This window comes from Dipteris shenzhenensis, chromosome 7 (assembly GCF_047967505.1).
Source record: "Dipteris shenzhenensis isolate YYH24624 ecotype China chromosome 7, Dip_SZ_1.0, whole genome shotgun sequence".
NCBI lineage: Eukaryota > Viridiplantae > Streptophyta > Polypodiopsida > Gleicheniales > Dipteridaceae > Dipteris > Dipteris shenzhenensis.
Window position 1 is genome coordinate 26,841,325 of NC_141602.1, and position 13,731 is coordinate 26,855,055.

Genomic DNA, 13,731 nt, shown 5'->3' on the forward strand with positions numbered 1-13,731 from the left:
CTTTATTGTCTAGTAGATTACTTGCAAACTAGATCAATTTGTCCACTTTGTAAAGCCCAACTAAATTAAAAGTAGACCTAAACATTATGCAAATTAAACTCAAAGTAGACCCTTTACATCCCAAAGCATTTGCATCCATACTAATACTTAAAACCTAAACCAATGCATCAATTGGAATTTAAAACACTATGCAATCCCTAAATCCATCACATTAAATCCTAAAGTCATTAAAAAAGAATGTTACCAAAGATAAGAAATATCACTTTGCATATGCTTCTTCCACATCATCGCATAGCCTTCTATTGCATATGAGACAGAGTGGTATGCCAGTTTGCATGCTCTTGAGCAAATGAACTTGGTCAAAAGCACGAAAATTGGCATGACCACCCAGAGGCCTATGCGATGGCGACATGGAAGAATCAAGTCTTCAAAGCCCAAACCCTAAACACAAGATATTTACAATGCACAATGAGACAATATCATATTGCCACCCAACAGCATGCGACGAGACAATACTTTACAGTGCAAAATTCTTATCGCACCCTCAACTGCAACCTGCAATCAAAAAACAAGAACACATTCAGAATACAATGAGACATTCAAAACCCTATTTCCATCATTGCCACAATTCACGAGTCACTATCCTCATCATGTTCGTCATCAATGTCCTCATCTTTAGACCCATGTGGGAAGCGAATATTATTTCCTTCATCTTCATCAAATTCATCCTCCTCATCACTATCCTCTTCGGATGCTACACCATCAGTCCTAGATTCATCCTCTTCTTGATGTTCTGAAATCTGCAAACAACGATGGGACTGCTTCAGGTTGGATAGCATCAGGTGGGATATCGTAGGTCCATTTTGGAACTTTCTCCTCATATCCCACATCTCCTAATGTTTCTAGGATTTTTTGATTGGCATAGATGTACACCAACTTCTCAGCCCGCCGATCCTCTAGAAGTCTATTTCGTAAAGTAGTATGAATGTACTTGTCATGACTCTAGTTTCTTTCTGAGCCCAAGTTTGAGCATCTTTGAGAAAGAACCCTCATTGCAATCGGGCGTAGAAGCTCAAACGTGCCACCATTCATCATCCACCATTTCTAAGTAGATGTAGTTTCTGCCAATGCTGGAACATCGCTCGATGCAACCAACCTCTCCTTGCATCGATACTTGGCTAACTCGTTACAAGACTTTGTAAACTCATGGTTGTGTGGATAATACTATCGTACCACCTTATGAAAGTCATGCATAACAATTGGGATCTCTTCGGGCTTCATATTCCACCACTTGGGGTTTAAAAGGTACCCAATACTATGCAATGGATTGTGAGCTTGCTCCCATCGTGGCCTAAACAATTGACATAATTCCTTGTGTTTTGTAGCATTCAATGGTCTTCTCTCATTCTCTTGGCCTGGGCAAGCAAGGGGATTCCTTGCAAATAAGAGCTTGCTCAATACTCAAAAAGTGCATCCATGCTTTTCCAATTGTTGGAGCCTTTGATTCCAAAGCCCTAAGTGCATATAAAATAGGTTCCATAACATTAGCAACATCCTCAAACTGTTTCCATAATGCAATGGATCCCAATGTTTCTTTCAGGTCATGCATTTTCTCCTTTGTTGCCCTATCAGTCAACTCTGACATCCATTGTTCAAATGCATCACAATAAAATGTCTCTATAAGAAAACTCCTATTTCTCATTAGTGATTGCAAAGTGTAGAAGTATGTAGCAAATCTCGTGGTTACTAGCAATTGCAACATGGTAGAACCATCACGAGACATAAAGATTGCTTCGAGATGTTGCTTCGATCATATTAACTTCATAATGTCTAGAGCCTCACAAACAATCTCTTTGAACCATGGCACTTGTTTATACCAATCTTTCAATGCAAGATTTAAAGTATGCGTACAACACATAGATGCAGATAGATTGGTATACTCCCTTTGCAATATTCTACCTACCTTTTTACAACTCTTGGCATTATCCATGATAACCTGAACATCCTTTTCAGGGCCTAAGTCTCTTATAACCTTTGATAATACACCAGCCATATGTCCCCGATTTCTTTACATGTGAGGCATCAATTGACATGTGGAAGGCCTCCCCACATGGCGATATAACCATCACATTCAATAAAGCATGGCGTTTTATTCTCGTCCACCCGTCTGAGACAATTGTGCATCCAGTGTTATGGAGTTGCTTGAAAATGCTACAATTTATGTGCTCTTTCTCTTTTGCATATGCCTTATCTAACAATGCTATATGCAATGTGTGGTAAGAAGGTGGCTTGAAGCCCGGTCCATAGTTAGCAATGCAATTCCATGCAGCTCTCATATCATCATTATCGACCATACTCAGTGGATATCCTGACCGCAAGATTGATCTACCAAGTACATACTGTGCATTCTCAAAATCTTGAATCCAGATTCTCTCAACTATCGTGGGTTGCCTAAAGTTAGGAGTCGCAGTTGCCGATCTAGCTTTACGAGCCATAGGTGGCGATCTAACTTGCATGCTAGTGTCCACACAAGGAGTTCTGGCATGGGAGACTGCAACACTTGTACTTCTGTCACTGTGTATGCTGATAGACTCTACTCCACTTACACCTTGACTTTCCCAAATTGATCTTCTTCGTATTTTTCTAGAAAACTGGATCGAATGATGAGCCTCTATCGCCATTTCCACCAATATATAGCACCGGGCTGTGCAGGCTTAGCATTCGTTAATTACTCTTCAAAGTAGCGTGAAAACAACGTGATCATGTTGTTTACTAGAAAAAATAATCGGGAAACTGCATAAAACTACTGCCGGTATATAAGATACTACCGGCGGTAGTAATAACATTACCGGTGGTAATGTTCATTATCCTGGTGGTATAAATACTGGCGGTAATATACACTACTGAGATAATGAACATTACTGTCAATAATGTTATTACTACCACCAGTAGTATCTTATGTGCCGACGGTGTGGTGGGTTGCAGATTCCCAATTAACGCAAACGTGAAAGCATGAACGTAATCCTTGCTTTCTAGTTGGAAAAGAAGAGAACATCTGTAGGTTTTTGGAGGTCTTCGGAGAGTTTGCTGCTCTTTCTGACTCAAATATCAATCAGGGGAAGACGATTGCCCTTTGGCTGGGCTGGGATGACCCCCCCGGAGTGGACACATAATTTTCACTTCAATTGGATTCCAAAGGGTCAACTAATCAGATATTTAGGATGCCCCCTTGGTGTTGGAGTGTCCCTTAAGAAAAAATTTGAGTGGGCCTTCCAAAGGATTAAAGAAAAGTTTGCCAAGTGGCTAGGAAAAGTTATAGCCTTGCCTGGCAGGATTACTATTGCTAAACACGTGCTAGAGTCTTTGCTTGTGTATGTCCTGATGGTGTTGCCATTTTCTAAGGCTAATCTAAGGAAGGTGGATAAAATGATTGCTGAATTTATTTGGGAGAAAAGATGGCGTGCTATAAAATGGGATCTGTTGACTGAAGATAAATCAAACGGCGAATTGGGGCCGATGTCTATGAGGAGCAAGAACGAATGCATGTGTGCCAAATGGATTTTTCAGATGGCATCAGTACAACCTTGGGCTAAGATTGCAAGGCACTTGGTTTGCCTCATTGCGCCTAGAGGAATTAACACGCCTAGGCAGGATGCTCTCCTCTCAGATATTGCTATCAAAATTCCACAGTCAAGTCTGCTGTCCAGACCGATACATTGGAAATTAAAGGTTCAAGGATGCTACTGGAAGGGCAGTAAGCCGTTTGTTTGCAGATGCCTCGCTTGGTAGATCTATTTGGTTGACTGAGTGGCCTTATATGAATGGACCGACTCCAATAGTCTCGCATCCACGAATGGCAAGACGACTATTCCTTAAAGGTCTAATGACTTTCAGACAAATTTGGGAACCAAGGGGAAGAAAATGGTGTGCATTGGATAACATTGCTCGAAACTTTGGCCTTAGTAATGCTGAAAAAATGTTTCTTGAAGTGGTTCTCCAAAGGATTAAGCCTGACTGGCCTACCTCCCATGTTTATCGGGTTGATCCTGGATTTAGAGGAATGCACTGGAAGAATGGGAAGCCCTTCACTAAGGTTAGGCTAAAAGATTGTGGGGAAGGTGCCTCGACCTTAGCCATGATGTTAGCACAAGCGCATTGGAAGTTTTATGCACCTCGAGATAGGCTGGGTACTTGGGCTATGAGATTTAGGAGAGTTTGGAAGTCCACTCCTTCGTTCAAAATAAAAATTTTGCTTTGGATGGTCTTGTTAGGGAAACTTCCTATTCGGGCCAGAATCTCTAAGTGGAACCCAAGGGTTACCCCTTTGTGCCCCTTCTGCAAACTCTGGAAACAAGCACTGCAAAGAAACACACATGCACAAATTGTAACTCAAATGGACATATTACTTTCAAACAAACACCGTCACTCTAGCCCGCCCATGGGCATACCCAAGGCTGATGGATGGGCAAGATTGCTCGCCCAGAGTGTAGAGCTTGGGCAGAGTCCGTTTAAATGCCGTAAGGCCTACCTAGAGGGCAGGCTAATAATAGATGCAATAGAAGATGGGCGCGTTGAATGGTAAAAAGTAGGAGAAAATAATTTGATGAAAGGGGGGTGCTAAAATAAGAGCCTGTCGCGTGCAATCCACGCACAGCCGCACGATCTGTGGATAATCAACGGCTCTAATGGCGCGGTCCGAGGGCGACCACGTCATGTGCAGGATTCTGTTATTAAAAAAGCGAGGGCGCACGTGGCGGAAGATGAAGGGGTGTGCCAGTGCCAGCTCGGACAGGCAGTGCGGTAAGCAAATCAATGAATGCCAAGTGGAGATGGGAGGGGGGCTCCAGGTAAGCAGAGATTATCGTTTTAGAAAATTTGGGATTGGATGGGAAAAATGGAGGGTGCAGAGATCTTTTGTTCATCCCTGCAGAGTAGCAAGCTTCGATTTTTGGGAGCTTCGATTGTTGCGTTCGTAGCAAGCTACGATTTTTGCGAGCTTCAATTGTTGGGTTCGTGAGCAGAGCTTCGATTTTCGCAAGCTTTGATTGCTAGGTTCGCTAGCTCAGCTTCGATTGTTGGGTTGGATCATCGTTTGATGGCCAATTTCATCGATTCCTGACTTCTATCCCCTCTAAAATCCCATATCCATCCTTGCTTCCTTCCATCAATCCTCGCCATGGATCACGCCGCTGATGCCCAGCGTACCGACCTCATGACCATCACCCGCTTCGTCCTCAACGAGCAGAGCAAATTCCCCGAATCCCGTGGCGACCTCACCATCCTCCTCAACAATATCGTCCTCGGTTGCAAATTCGTCTGCTCCGCCGTCAGCAAGGTACCCACACCTCTCGTGGTCCTAGTTATGCGCTTCGGACCGCTACAATTGCTTTTTACAAGAGTGTTTTGACCTAGCTACTACCCTTATGAGCATGCCCCCAGCACCACTGCTTGCAGTTTTTTTGGTGTGCTTATGTAAAATGCCAAGAGCAGGACTGGTTTCACTAAAGTGCCATTATGGTTGTGGTCCAATAAGTAGGAGGGCCGGAACTTGGTGGCTCAAAATAGCCTATTCGACTATGCTTTATATGTAATTGCTGTCGCGAGGCACTAAGTCGTTCAATAATTCGAACATGACAAGGGCTTGTGGTTGTGCTTGTTAATGTGAGCAGGCGGGACTCGCAAAGCTTATCGGCTTGGCGGGTGAGACCAATGTGCAGGCATGTTATTGTCATGAAATTTGCATTGAAATAAGCTCTCTGCCACCTGTTTTGATCTGTCAGAGATAATAACTCCTTTTCTTTACCCCTTTTCTTTCTCAGGGCGAGGAGCAAAAGAAACTTGACGTGCTTTCAAATGACGTTTTCATAAATGCTTTAACTAGCAGTGGGCGCACGGTAATTTTCAATGACTTAAGTACGTTACAACTGCTGCAATGCTGTCTCAACATTCCCTAGATTGTGGAGATGTGAACATGTACAATCCAAGTTGTCTTGGAAACATCTTCGAGGAGGCCCTAATATCCAGAATTTTACTCTCTGTCCACTTGACTCACACAATTTCATGATATAAGTCATCCCTTGTGGTGAACCTTGATGAATAATCTCACTTCTTGAAATTATATGGAGTTGGATATTTCTGAACGAATTGCATATTTGTACTAAAGTTTAAGTAGCCTCAATGTTAGTTGACAAATTGGGTTGGGAAGAAACCGCTTCATAATGACTTGATCTGGGAGCATGTGAAGTAACCCAGAAGAGACGATTCAAAATATTGCTTTAATTTTACATCTCTCTTGACTCACCAGTTTTTAGAGCATAGATGGAAGCATATTAGAGCAGTTTCTGCTAGTTTGTTCAGTCATTTTATTTGAAGGATGAATGACGAATTTGTTCCCCCCAGTGACATCACTGTTTACATCCTTTGTGCGAACAATTTTTAGAATATAGCTTCCTTCCTATGGAGGGAGCTAGTATAGTTTTTTCCTATGTTTAACTCCTGTATTTTTATAATAACCACTATCCTTCCTTAGGAGGGAAATTTCTATTATCTGTGAAGCTCTCTGGGTCTGTCCAGCGGACCTAGCTCTCCATCCTAGCTATGGATGATCAACGCTTGGGCCTCTCCTGATTCTGACTTCTGAAAGGTTCCTTGTCATTTTGATGACAGCATAGATTATCTAAATATGACATAAAGTTCGCGTATGGGCGCCGAGTTTGGTTTGGGCATAGTCTGTCCTCTTCCTTTGAGTTGTCATCTAGCAAGTTAGGCTGTCTGTTATTACTATTCAGCAAGTTAGGCTGTGTGTTATTACTATTCTTTTGTCTAACTTTGGAATATTTTCTTGGAATGGTTTGCCTCACGTAGTTTGCTGTTTCATTTTTTATATGTGCTTTCTATATTGTCATCTTTTGTATGAAACATTAATCAACTAGTGGAAGCACACTTAGGAGCCCTCGTAGTTTTACTTTCTGCCTTGGCAGAGGCATTGTATCATACTTCTGGGATGGATGTGTAGCAGATAAGTGCCAAGTAGAATTTGATTTTTCAGTTAATGCGAGGGTCAGCAGCCATGTTTTATGATTTCTTGGAGTGTAAGCTCCACCCAGAGCCAGCATGGTAGGTTTAACTTAGAGCTTTAAGTAAGAGGCCTAGACAATGCCACACAAGACTTAATTTGTGTATTTGCAGATTAAGAAGGCCATCGTATGTTTCATACATACATACATTGTCTCACTAGAAATTCTGGTGCAATTTTATGAGGCTTGATGCATTTTCTGAAGCATATGGGCAATATGGAAGATTGCTTACAAAATATCTGTGCTGAGCCTAGTGCTCCTACGTACAGTGGCCAATGTTTGTGAATCGTTAGTTATCTAGAAGACATACCCACAACATCTAGACGGGCAGCCATGGCACAAGACAGTGGCCAACACATCACTCCTTTGATAGAATTGGGTCAACAACACCATTCCTGGACGTTATACTTGCCCAGAATTCAGAAGGACAATCTAAATACTTGAAGAAACAGGGGCAGTGGAGAATGTAATTTTAGAGAGAGTGCTTCACCACCTTTATGCGAAATATTAAAACTTAGATGCAGTGTCTTTGAGGTATTGTGGTGGGCACAGCTCAGAAGATAATGAATTTTGGATGCCATCACGCATTTACTTGATGCCATATCCAATCGAGCTAGTTTTTATGAATGAATGCCTTTGGAAGCTTACTTCTCAGATTTGACCACTCTTGGAAGTTTTGATGTCTGCAGTTTTGGTCCTTGGCAGAGATTTTACTGATTAATGTGCAAATATTGTGTACTTGTACTGGACATGAGTAATTATTTCTTTATTCTATGGCAGAATGTTCTCGTGTCAGAGGAGCTTGATGAGGCAGTTTTTGTGGAAGAATCAAAGCGTGGCAGGTATTAATGTTCTGATGTAGTTTGATTTGTAGTCTTAATAGGTATGAGGGTACCTTTACTTTAGGTGGGAGATCTACTGGCAAGGTTTGCATCTTATGGCAAGTGACTTTGTGCATATTATACTCGTGAGTCCTAGGTTGTGTTAAGTACATGCATTATGCAGTCTTTGCTTCTTAGGGAAGGGTCTAAGGGGAAGATATTTTTGATAGGGTGGTTGGTAAGTTGGGAGGATTTCTCATATCCATTGTTCTGAATGTCATACTTTGTGAAGAGGTAGGTCCTCTGATTCCACCAAAGTCATCATGCATGCATTTGCCTCTTCTCCCTCATGGCTTTCCTTCATATACAAGCTCTTATAGCTTAGATACATGTGTGTACAACTTTTTAATTTCTCATATTTTCAATTCTCATTGTGCACATTCTGCTTGCCATTTGGTGTACATAAAAACTCTCTGCTGTATAAGTGGGCTCATAGCAATGAAGTTATTCTGGGTATTGTTGCTTAGACAACATGGAAATTTCGATGTGATATTCTGACCCATGTCCTTTTTGCATGCTAGATACTGTGTTGTATTTGACCCACTGGACGGCTCCTCTAATATCGACTGTGGGGTTTCAATTGGCACAGTGAGTATAGCTTGCTTTCGTTATTTTCAATTTTCGATAGGATGTGAGACTATCTTTATGAACATTGCAGGCATGATGGATTCCTCTTATCTTTTATATGTTCAATATCTGTATTATCTCATTATTAAAAATTTAATTTTGTTGGCATTGGTGAAATCAAAGTTTGTGATTCTGCTGGTGCAGATTTTTGGAATCTACATGCTGAAGGAAGGTAGTGCCGGGACTTTAAACGATGTGCTTCAACCTGGAAGGACTATGGTTGCAGCAGGATATTGCATGTATGGAAGTTCATGTACGGTATGGATTCCTGTTGCCACTTGATATTTCGAGTAAGAGAAAAGCATGTGCAATATCCATCTACAATAGAATCCAGGACAAAGAACACAAGTATCTTATCATGCTCAAACAGATAGGTGGCTGTCCATTAAATCTACCCATATAGCTAAATTGATCATTTTCATGGCAAAGTCTAGATGGTGGAGGTTAGCAGTAGGATTGTCCGTTCATTAAAGAAGTTTTGGACATGTCTCATTATTTGAAACCTTTATTTATGGAACTGGATTACGGCATGTCTTAGTGCGAGTCTTTTCTGTTGATGAATATTTAGCGATTAATTTGTGACTACGACATGCATGCAAGGATATTTGCGTGATCTGGTTTTTCTGAAAATCCTAAGTGATAATTGCAGAAACATTTCATGGTATCTGTACATTAGTTGTGTCCTATTGGTTTCCTGGAGTTTCTTCAGGTTATGGAAAGGTCATGTGTTTGCACACCCTATCATCTTAGGCTCCTTTGAGCAGACAATTATTATGCTCAGTTTTGATTGTGGTGTCCAAGTTTCTTGTTTTCTGTGGGAATTGCCTGTTATCCAATTCAAAATTGCGAAGGATACCCTGTAATGGCTTAATCAAAGTTTGAAATCCTAGATAAAGGAGGCGATATATAATTCAAATCTTGTAAGGTGTTTTGTTACTTGGCATCTTGCTTATAGATTAAAATTTTGTGTACGATCTTTACCAGATTTTCCCAGCCCTAGAAGAGCTATGAATGATGTGTCAATAGGGAGGTCTTTATGCATCCTAAGTAAAGAGTGCCCCGTGCATTAGGGATAACTGTACAGGTAGTGAATGTCTTTTGTGGCCAATTTTGAAAATTATTAGCTGGATTTCATCTTTATCCTTGTAACATTTGTCTTAGTTGATATGTATGCTTTAAACTATTGAGGTTTTTTAGTCTGGACGTTTTATATTGAAAACCCCTTATGTTTCTCGAATAAAGAGTGTGCCTATGGAATCTCTAGGGACTAAGAAAACTTAGGAGACTTTGCGTGCTTGGAACAAGGGTTATGATGGGTGGATTTTTAGGATGGAAATTTGTGGCTGTTCCTCCTTCTTACGTGGAAATCGTGGCAATGATATTTTGGGATCAGTCCAGTCTCAATTGAGTCTCAGTAGTGCTTACATGTCCTAGTGCATCAATACACTTAAAAATATGCTTCATAATCATGTTTTGAATCTGTCGTGAAACATATCCTAAGGAGGTGTTCAAAAGTCATGCGATATTATGGAGACCTTGGTTGTTTTATTGTTTGGACCTGCAGCTTGTCTTGAGTACTGGCAGTGGAGTGAATGGTTTCACACTCGACCCATCACTCGGGGAATTTATCTTAACTCATCCAAATATCAAGGTACAGCAGCTCAGTCATGAAGTATTTTGTGAACGTTCAATTTCAGTGCTGTCTGATCTCAAATTTTCTTAGGATTTCAAATAAGGTGTCTTGATCAATTGTTTGATTTTTAGATTTAGATTATGAATATTTGTTCCGCTAGAGTAATTTTTTTGCAGATTCCGAAGACGGGGAAAATATATTCAGTGAACGAAGGGAATGCAAAAAATTGGGACGAGCCAACTAGGAAGTATGCATAATCTCCCTTCGAGTATTTTTTAGTGGTTTCCTTTGTTTTCAGTTCTGTTTTATTGACTTTGTTTATGCCTTCATTACACAGATATGTGGAGAACTGCAAGTTTCCAAAGGATGGGTCATCTCCCAAATCTCTTAGATATATTGGAAGGTGTGATCCCCCCCCCCTCCTCTTCCTTCTTTTCCCCCTCTTATTAATCCATGTAGTAATCCAATGAGACGGTTCTGCTATATTGTAGCGTTTTTAATTCACTAATGATACGTTTTTGTTTTATGCTCTGTATGGGGTTGGTTGTAGTGCAGAAAGGGTGAATATTCTGCACTGTAGCAGACAGCATAGTTGAAAAAGAAGTTAGTGACAGTTTGCATCAAGCATAGAAGCTGTGTCTGAAGGATTGTTTGGATAAATTGTTATCTTCTAGAATGAATATGAGTCATTAACTTTTTGTGGATGGTTGTCAAGTAATGTTGGAATAAGCTTTTTTTACAGTTTAAGCAACACATCATTCACTATAAACAGGGCCAACTTTCCTGAAGGATTCTAACTGTAGTTTAACTTGTTTGCAAAAGAATGCATAGCAAAAATTCCACCCTGTTTAGAGGATTATTAAATGAAGCAAAACCACAAAAGGTCCGCATGTGCTCTTTTGCAGCCTGAGAAGGCACCTTTGCTATTTGGAAAACTAGGGAGGATTAAGGCATCGTTGCTTACTCTCTTTGGATGTTTCTATCCATTTCCAGTTTTTTGTGTTCCCACGTGGGTTCCACATGACTATGGCCCCATAAGAGGCTCTTTGCAGTTTGCACACCTCCTTGCTTGCTTTCTTAAGATTTGCCTTCAGATAGGAACTTACCTTTGTTGTCCCTCCATTTTTATGTACCTTCTCGAGTTTTTTCAGGATAGGGACCTGTTTTTTGGCCAGTTTTGCAAAAAAATAAAAATCTTTAGCAATGCAGCCGTTGCACCTATGGGCTGTCCTTTAGTCTTTTTACAGGTCATGCCAGGTTAAGTCGCAGGGGAACCTAGCTCCTTTTTTGCATCAAGAATGCCTTTCTGGAGGCGCGTGGTTGCGTATGTTCCACTTCTGTCTGCATAAGCATGGAGGGTGGGGAGCATGTGGATGCTTTTAAATGTGTATTTACAGATGTTGTTTCCGTTGGACGTCGTCAACAGCCTGGTGACTGTTTTTATATATCAGTTAACAATGCTTTTCGTTTAGAAAATGTAGAATCCTCTACCTGTCAATGTAGAGCACTGAAGTAGGTTTAATTTTTGCCATGATGGATTCTCACAACTTTGGATATCTTTGAGATGTCTAGAATAAGAAGCATAGTGAAAGTGTGCTTTTGTCACTGCCAATGTCCTGCTATTAATAGGTGTTTGCACGAAAATCTGAGAGAACATGGGTAGTGACTAGTAAGGTATCAACATAGTGCATTAATGGGAAAGGGAAGTATCTTGTTTGTGTGCTTTGGTTACAGATTGTCTGTTTTGGACTTTACTGCATGTCTTTGCAGCTTAGACTTGAAGTCATGGTTACAGTTGAATTTACTTCATTTCAAAACTCCTGTTTTCCAACTCAAAATGGACTTACTAAACTTGCCCAACATTACGATATGTAACTGAGCTATTGGCCTTCTGACCAATCATTGATACCTGACACAAATGCAGTATGGTTGCTGATGTTCATAGAACACTGCTCTATGGAGGCATATTTATGTACCCTGCAGATAAGAAGAGCCCTAGTGGAAAGTTGCGGTAATAACTTCTTGTCCTTTTATCAATTGTCTCAGGCATATTTTAATACCTTCCGTGTGGACTGATTTGTTGTGCTTGATTAGGGTACTTTATGAGGTCTTTCCCATGTCTTTCTTGATGGAACAAGCAGGAGGTCAGGCTTTTACTGGCAAGGAAAAGGTATGTCCCCCTGAAGCCAACCCCAAACCTCAAAACAATAGTTGGGGATGTTCATCTGGGTGTTCGTTCCTGCTATTTATCAGGCACAGGACAGCAGCTGGTAGAAACTTATTCCTCTACTTCTTAGTTGGTTCAATGTAATGTAAGATCAAGAGGCTTTCACTGAGCCTTCAATGAACAATATCAGAGAATTATATATATATATATATATTGTTTTGTATGCTCATTGCATATGTTAATATGTCTTATTAGGACATAAGAGGTGAATTTTCTTTGTTTCTGAGTGTGTGGAGTTATTCTGCAGGCTCTTGACATTGTTCCAGGAAAAATCCATCAGCGCTCTCCCATCTTTCTTGGAAGTTATGATGATGTTGAACAGATTAAAGCTTTGTATGCTGCTGAAGAAACCAAATCTTGAACTGGTACCTTTATCCTTCTGTAGATGAACTTCATTAGTTTTTGTGTCAACAAGATCTTAAATGCAGAGTTTTATTGGGGGTTGACTCCATGTCTGAGATCTACGTTTTTCTTGCAGTCTTGCGGTTAGCTATTATTTTACAATACTGCAGTTTACAGTGTCGATCAATTCAGCTAAGCTGAAACAGGATCCTGTAATGTATCTCATCGTTTTTCTGCAGAATGTATCTTCAGAAGGAGCACAAAGGATGGCTTGTTTCAATGGTCTTGTGTGATAATAGTGTCTGGGATCCAACTTGGGCCCATTGCAAAATAATTTTGCAGCCTGGCACCTCATCTGTTCATTTAGATTGCAGAAGTCATGAATCCATGCACCTCTGATGAATGAATTGTTTTCCAAATTCCCTCTGCACATGTGACGCCACACAAATAAGATCTTAAAATGAGTTCATGAGACCACAAACCAATTTCATGTTGCTATTGTGAAGCCTACCGAGTATCTAAGTAGCAAAGATCGGGAGCAGAAAACATGGGGAGCAGAAATATAAGGTTCTGATTTGTCTACAATGGGCATTGGCAACTTCTAGCAACACAGGGGAGAGTGTGTAAGGCTTCCTCTGATATTGGTTTGTGTTTTGACTCTCTGCAAGTCCGAAGAACATTTTAAGGGAAGAATATCAGTAATTGTAGCAACCTGAGTTGGGGATGAACGGAAAGGCTTCATGACATAGTAGCCTGTACAATTGGTTTTTGTGGTGTTCGATGCTGGGCTGACATATGGGTCCAGTAGGCTTAACCATCACTAGGCTAATTATCTAATACACGGCATAATAGGTTCCACGCCAACCTTGAGGGCCCACTACATCAAGGACACCTCGATTCTCCCCAACTTTGCTGCGCACTAGTATACAGACCAATGCGTGACCT

General features: G+C 40.8%; 1 protein-coding gene across 4 annotated transcripts; it reads left to right on the forward strand.

The window, feature by feature from the left end:
• The first annotated feature begins 4,912 nt into the window (after window positions 1-4,912).
• FBP (Inositol monophosphatase family protein) lies at window positions 4,913-13,311 on the forward strand. Of its 4 annotated transcripts, none has more exons than XM_087376724.1 (13): window positions 4,913-5,335; window positions 5,670-5,717; window positions 5,820-5,894; window positions 7,857-7,918; window positions 8,479-8,545; window positions 8,729-8,842; window positions 10,149-10,235; window positions 10,394-10,464; window positions 10,555-10,620; window positions 12,142-12,228; window positions 12,312-12,387; window positions 12,692-12,809; window positions 12,923-13,303. In XM_087376724.1, exons 1-12 carry the CDS (start codon window positions 5,177-5,179, stop codon window positions 12,803-12,805), a joined length of 1,026 nt encoding a protein of 341 aa, XP_087232850.1. In that variant the 5' UTR covers window positions 4,913-5,176; the 3' UTR covers window positions 12,806-12,809; window positions 12,923-13,303. The 4 variants fall into 4 exon arrangements, with proteins under 4 accessions (XP_087232850.1, XP_087232851.1, XP_087232849.1 ...); XM_087376725.1 differs by having other exon boundaries at window positions 13,026-13,297; XM_087376723.1 differs by having other exon boundaries at window positions 12,692-13,305.
• The last annotated feature ends 420 nt before the right edge of the window (window positions 13,312-13,731 follow it).

Excerpts from the sequence above, each read along its gene's own strand:
- FBP (XM_087376723.1), top strand. The coding sequence starts at position 5,177 with ATGGATCACGCCGCTGATGCCCAGCGTACCGACCTCATGACCATCACC. Across the intron at positions 7,919-8,478 it reads GAAGAATCAAAGCGTGGCAG|ATACTGTGTTGTATTTGACC; the intron begins GTATTAATGTTC and ends TTTGCATGCTAG. Across the intron at positions 8,546-8,728 it reads GTGGGGTTTCAATTGGCACA|ATTTTTGGAATCTACATGCT; the intron begins GTGAGTATAGCT and ends CTGCTGGTGCAG.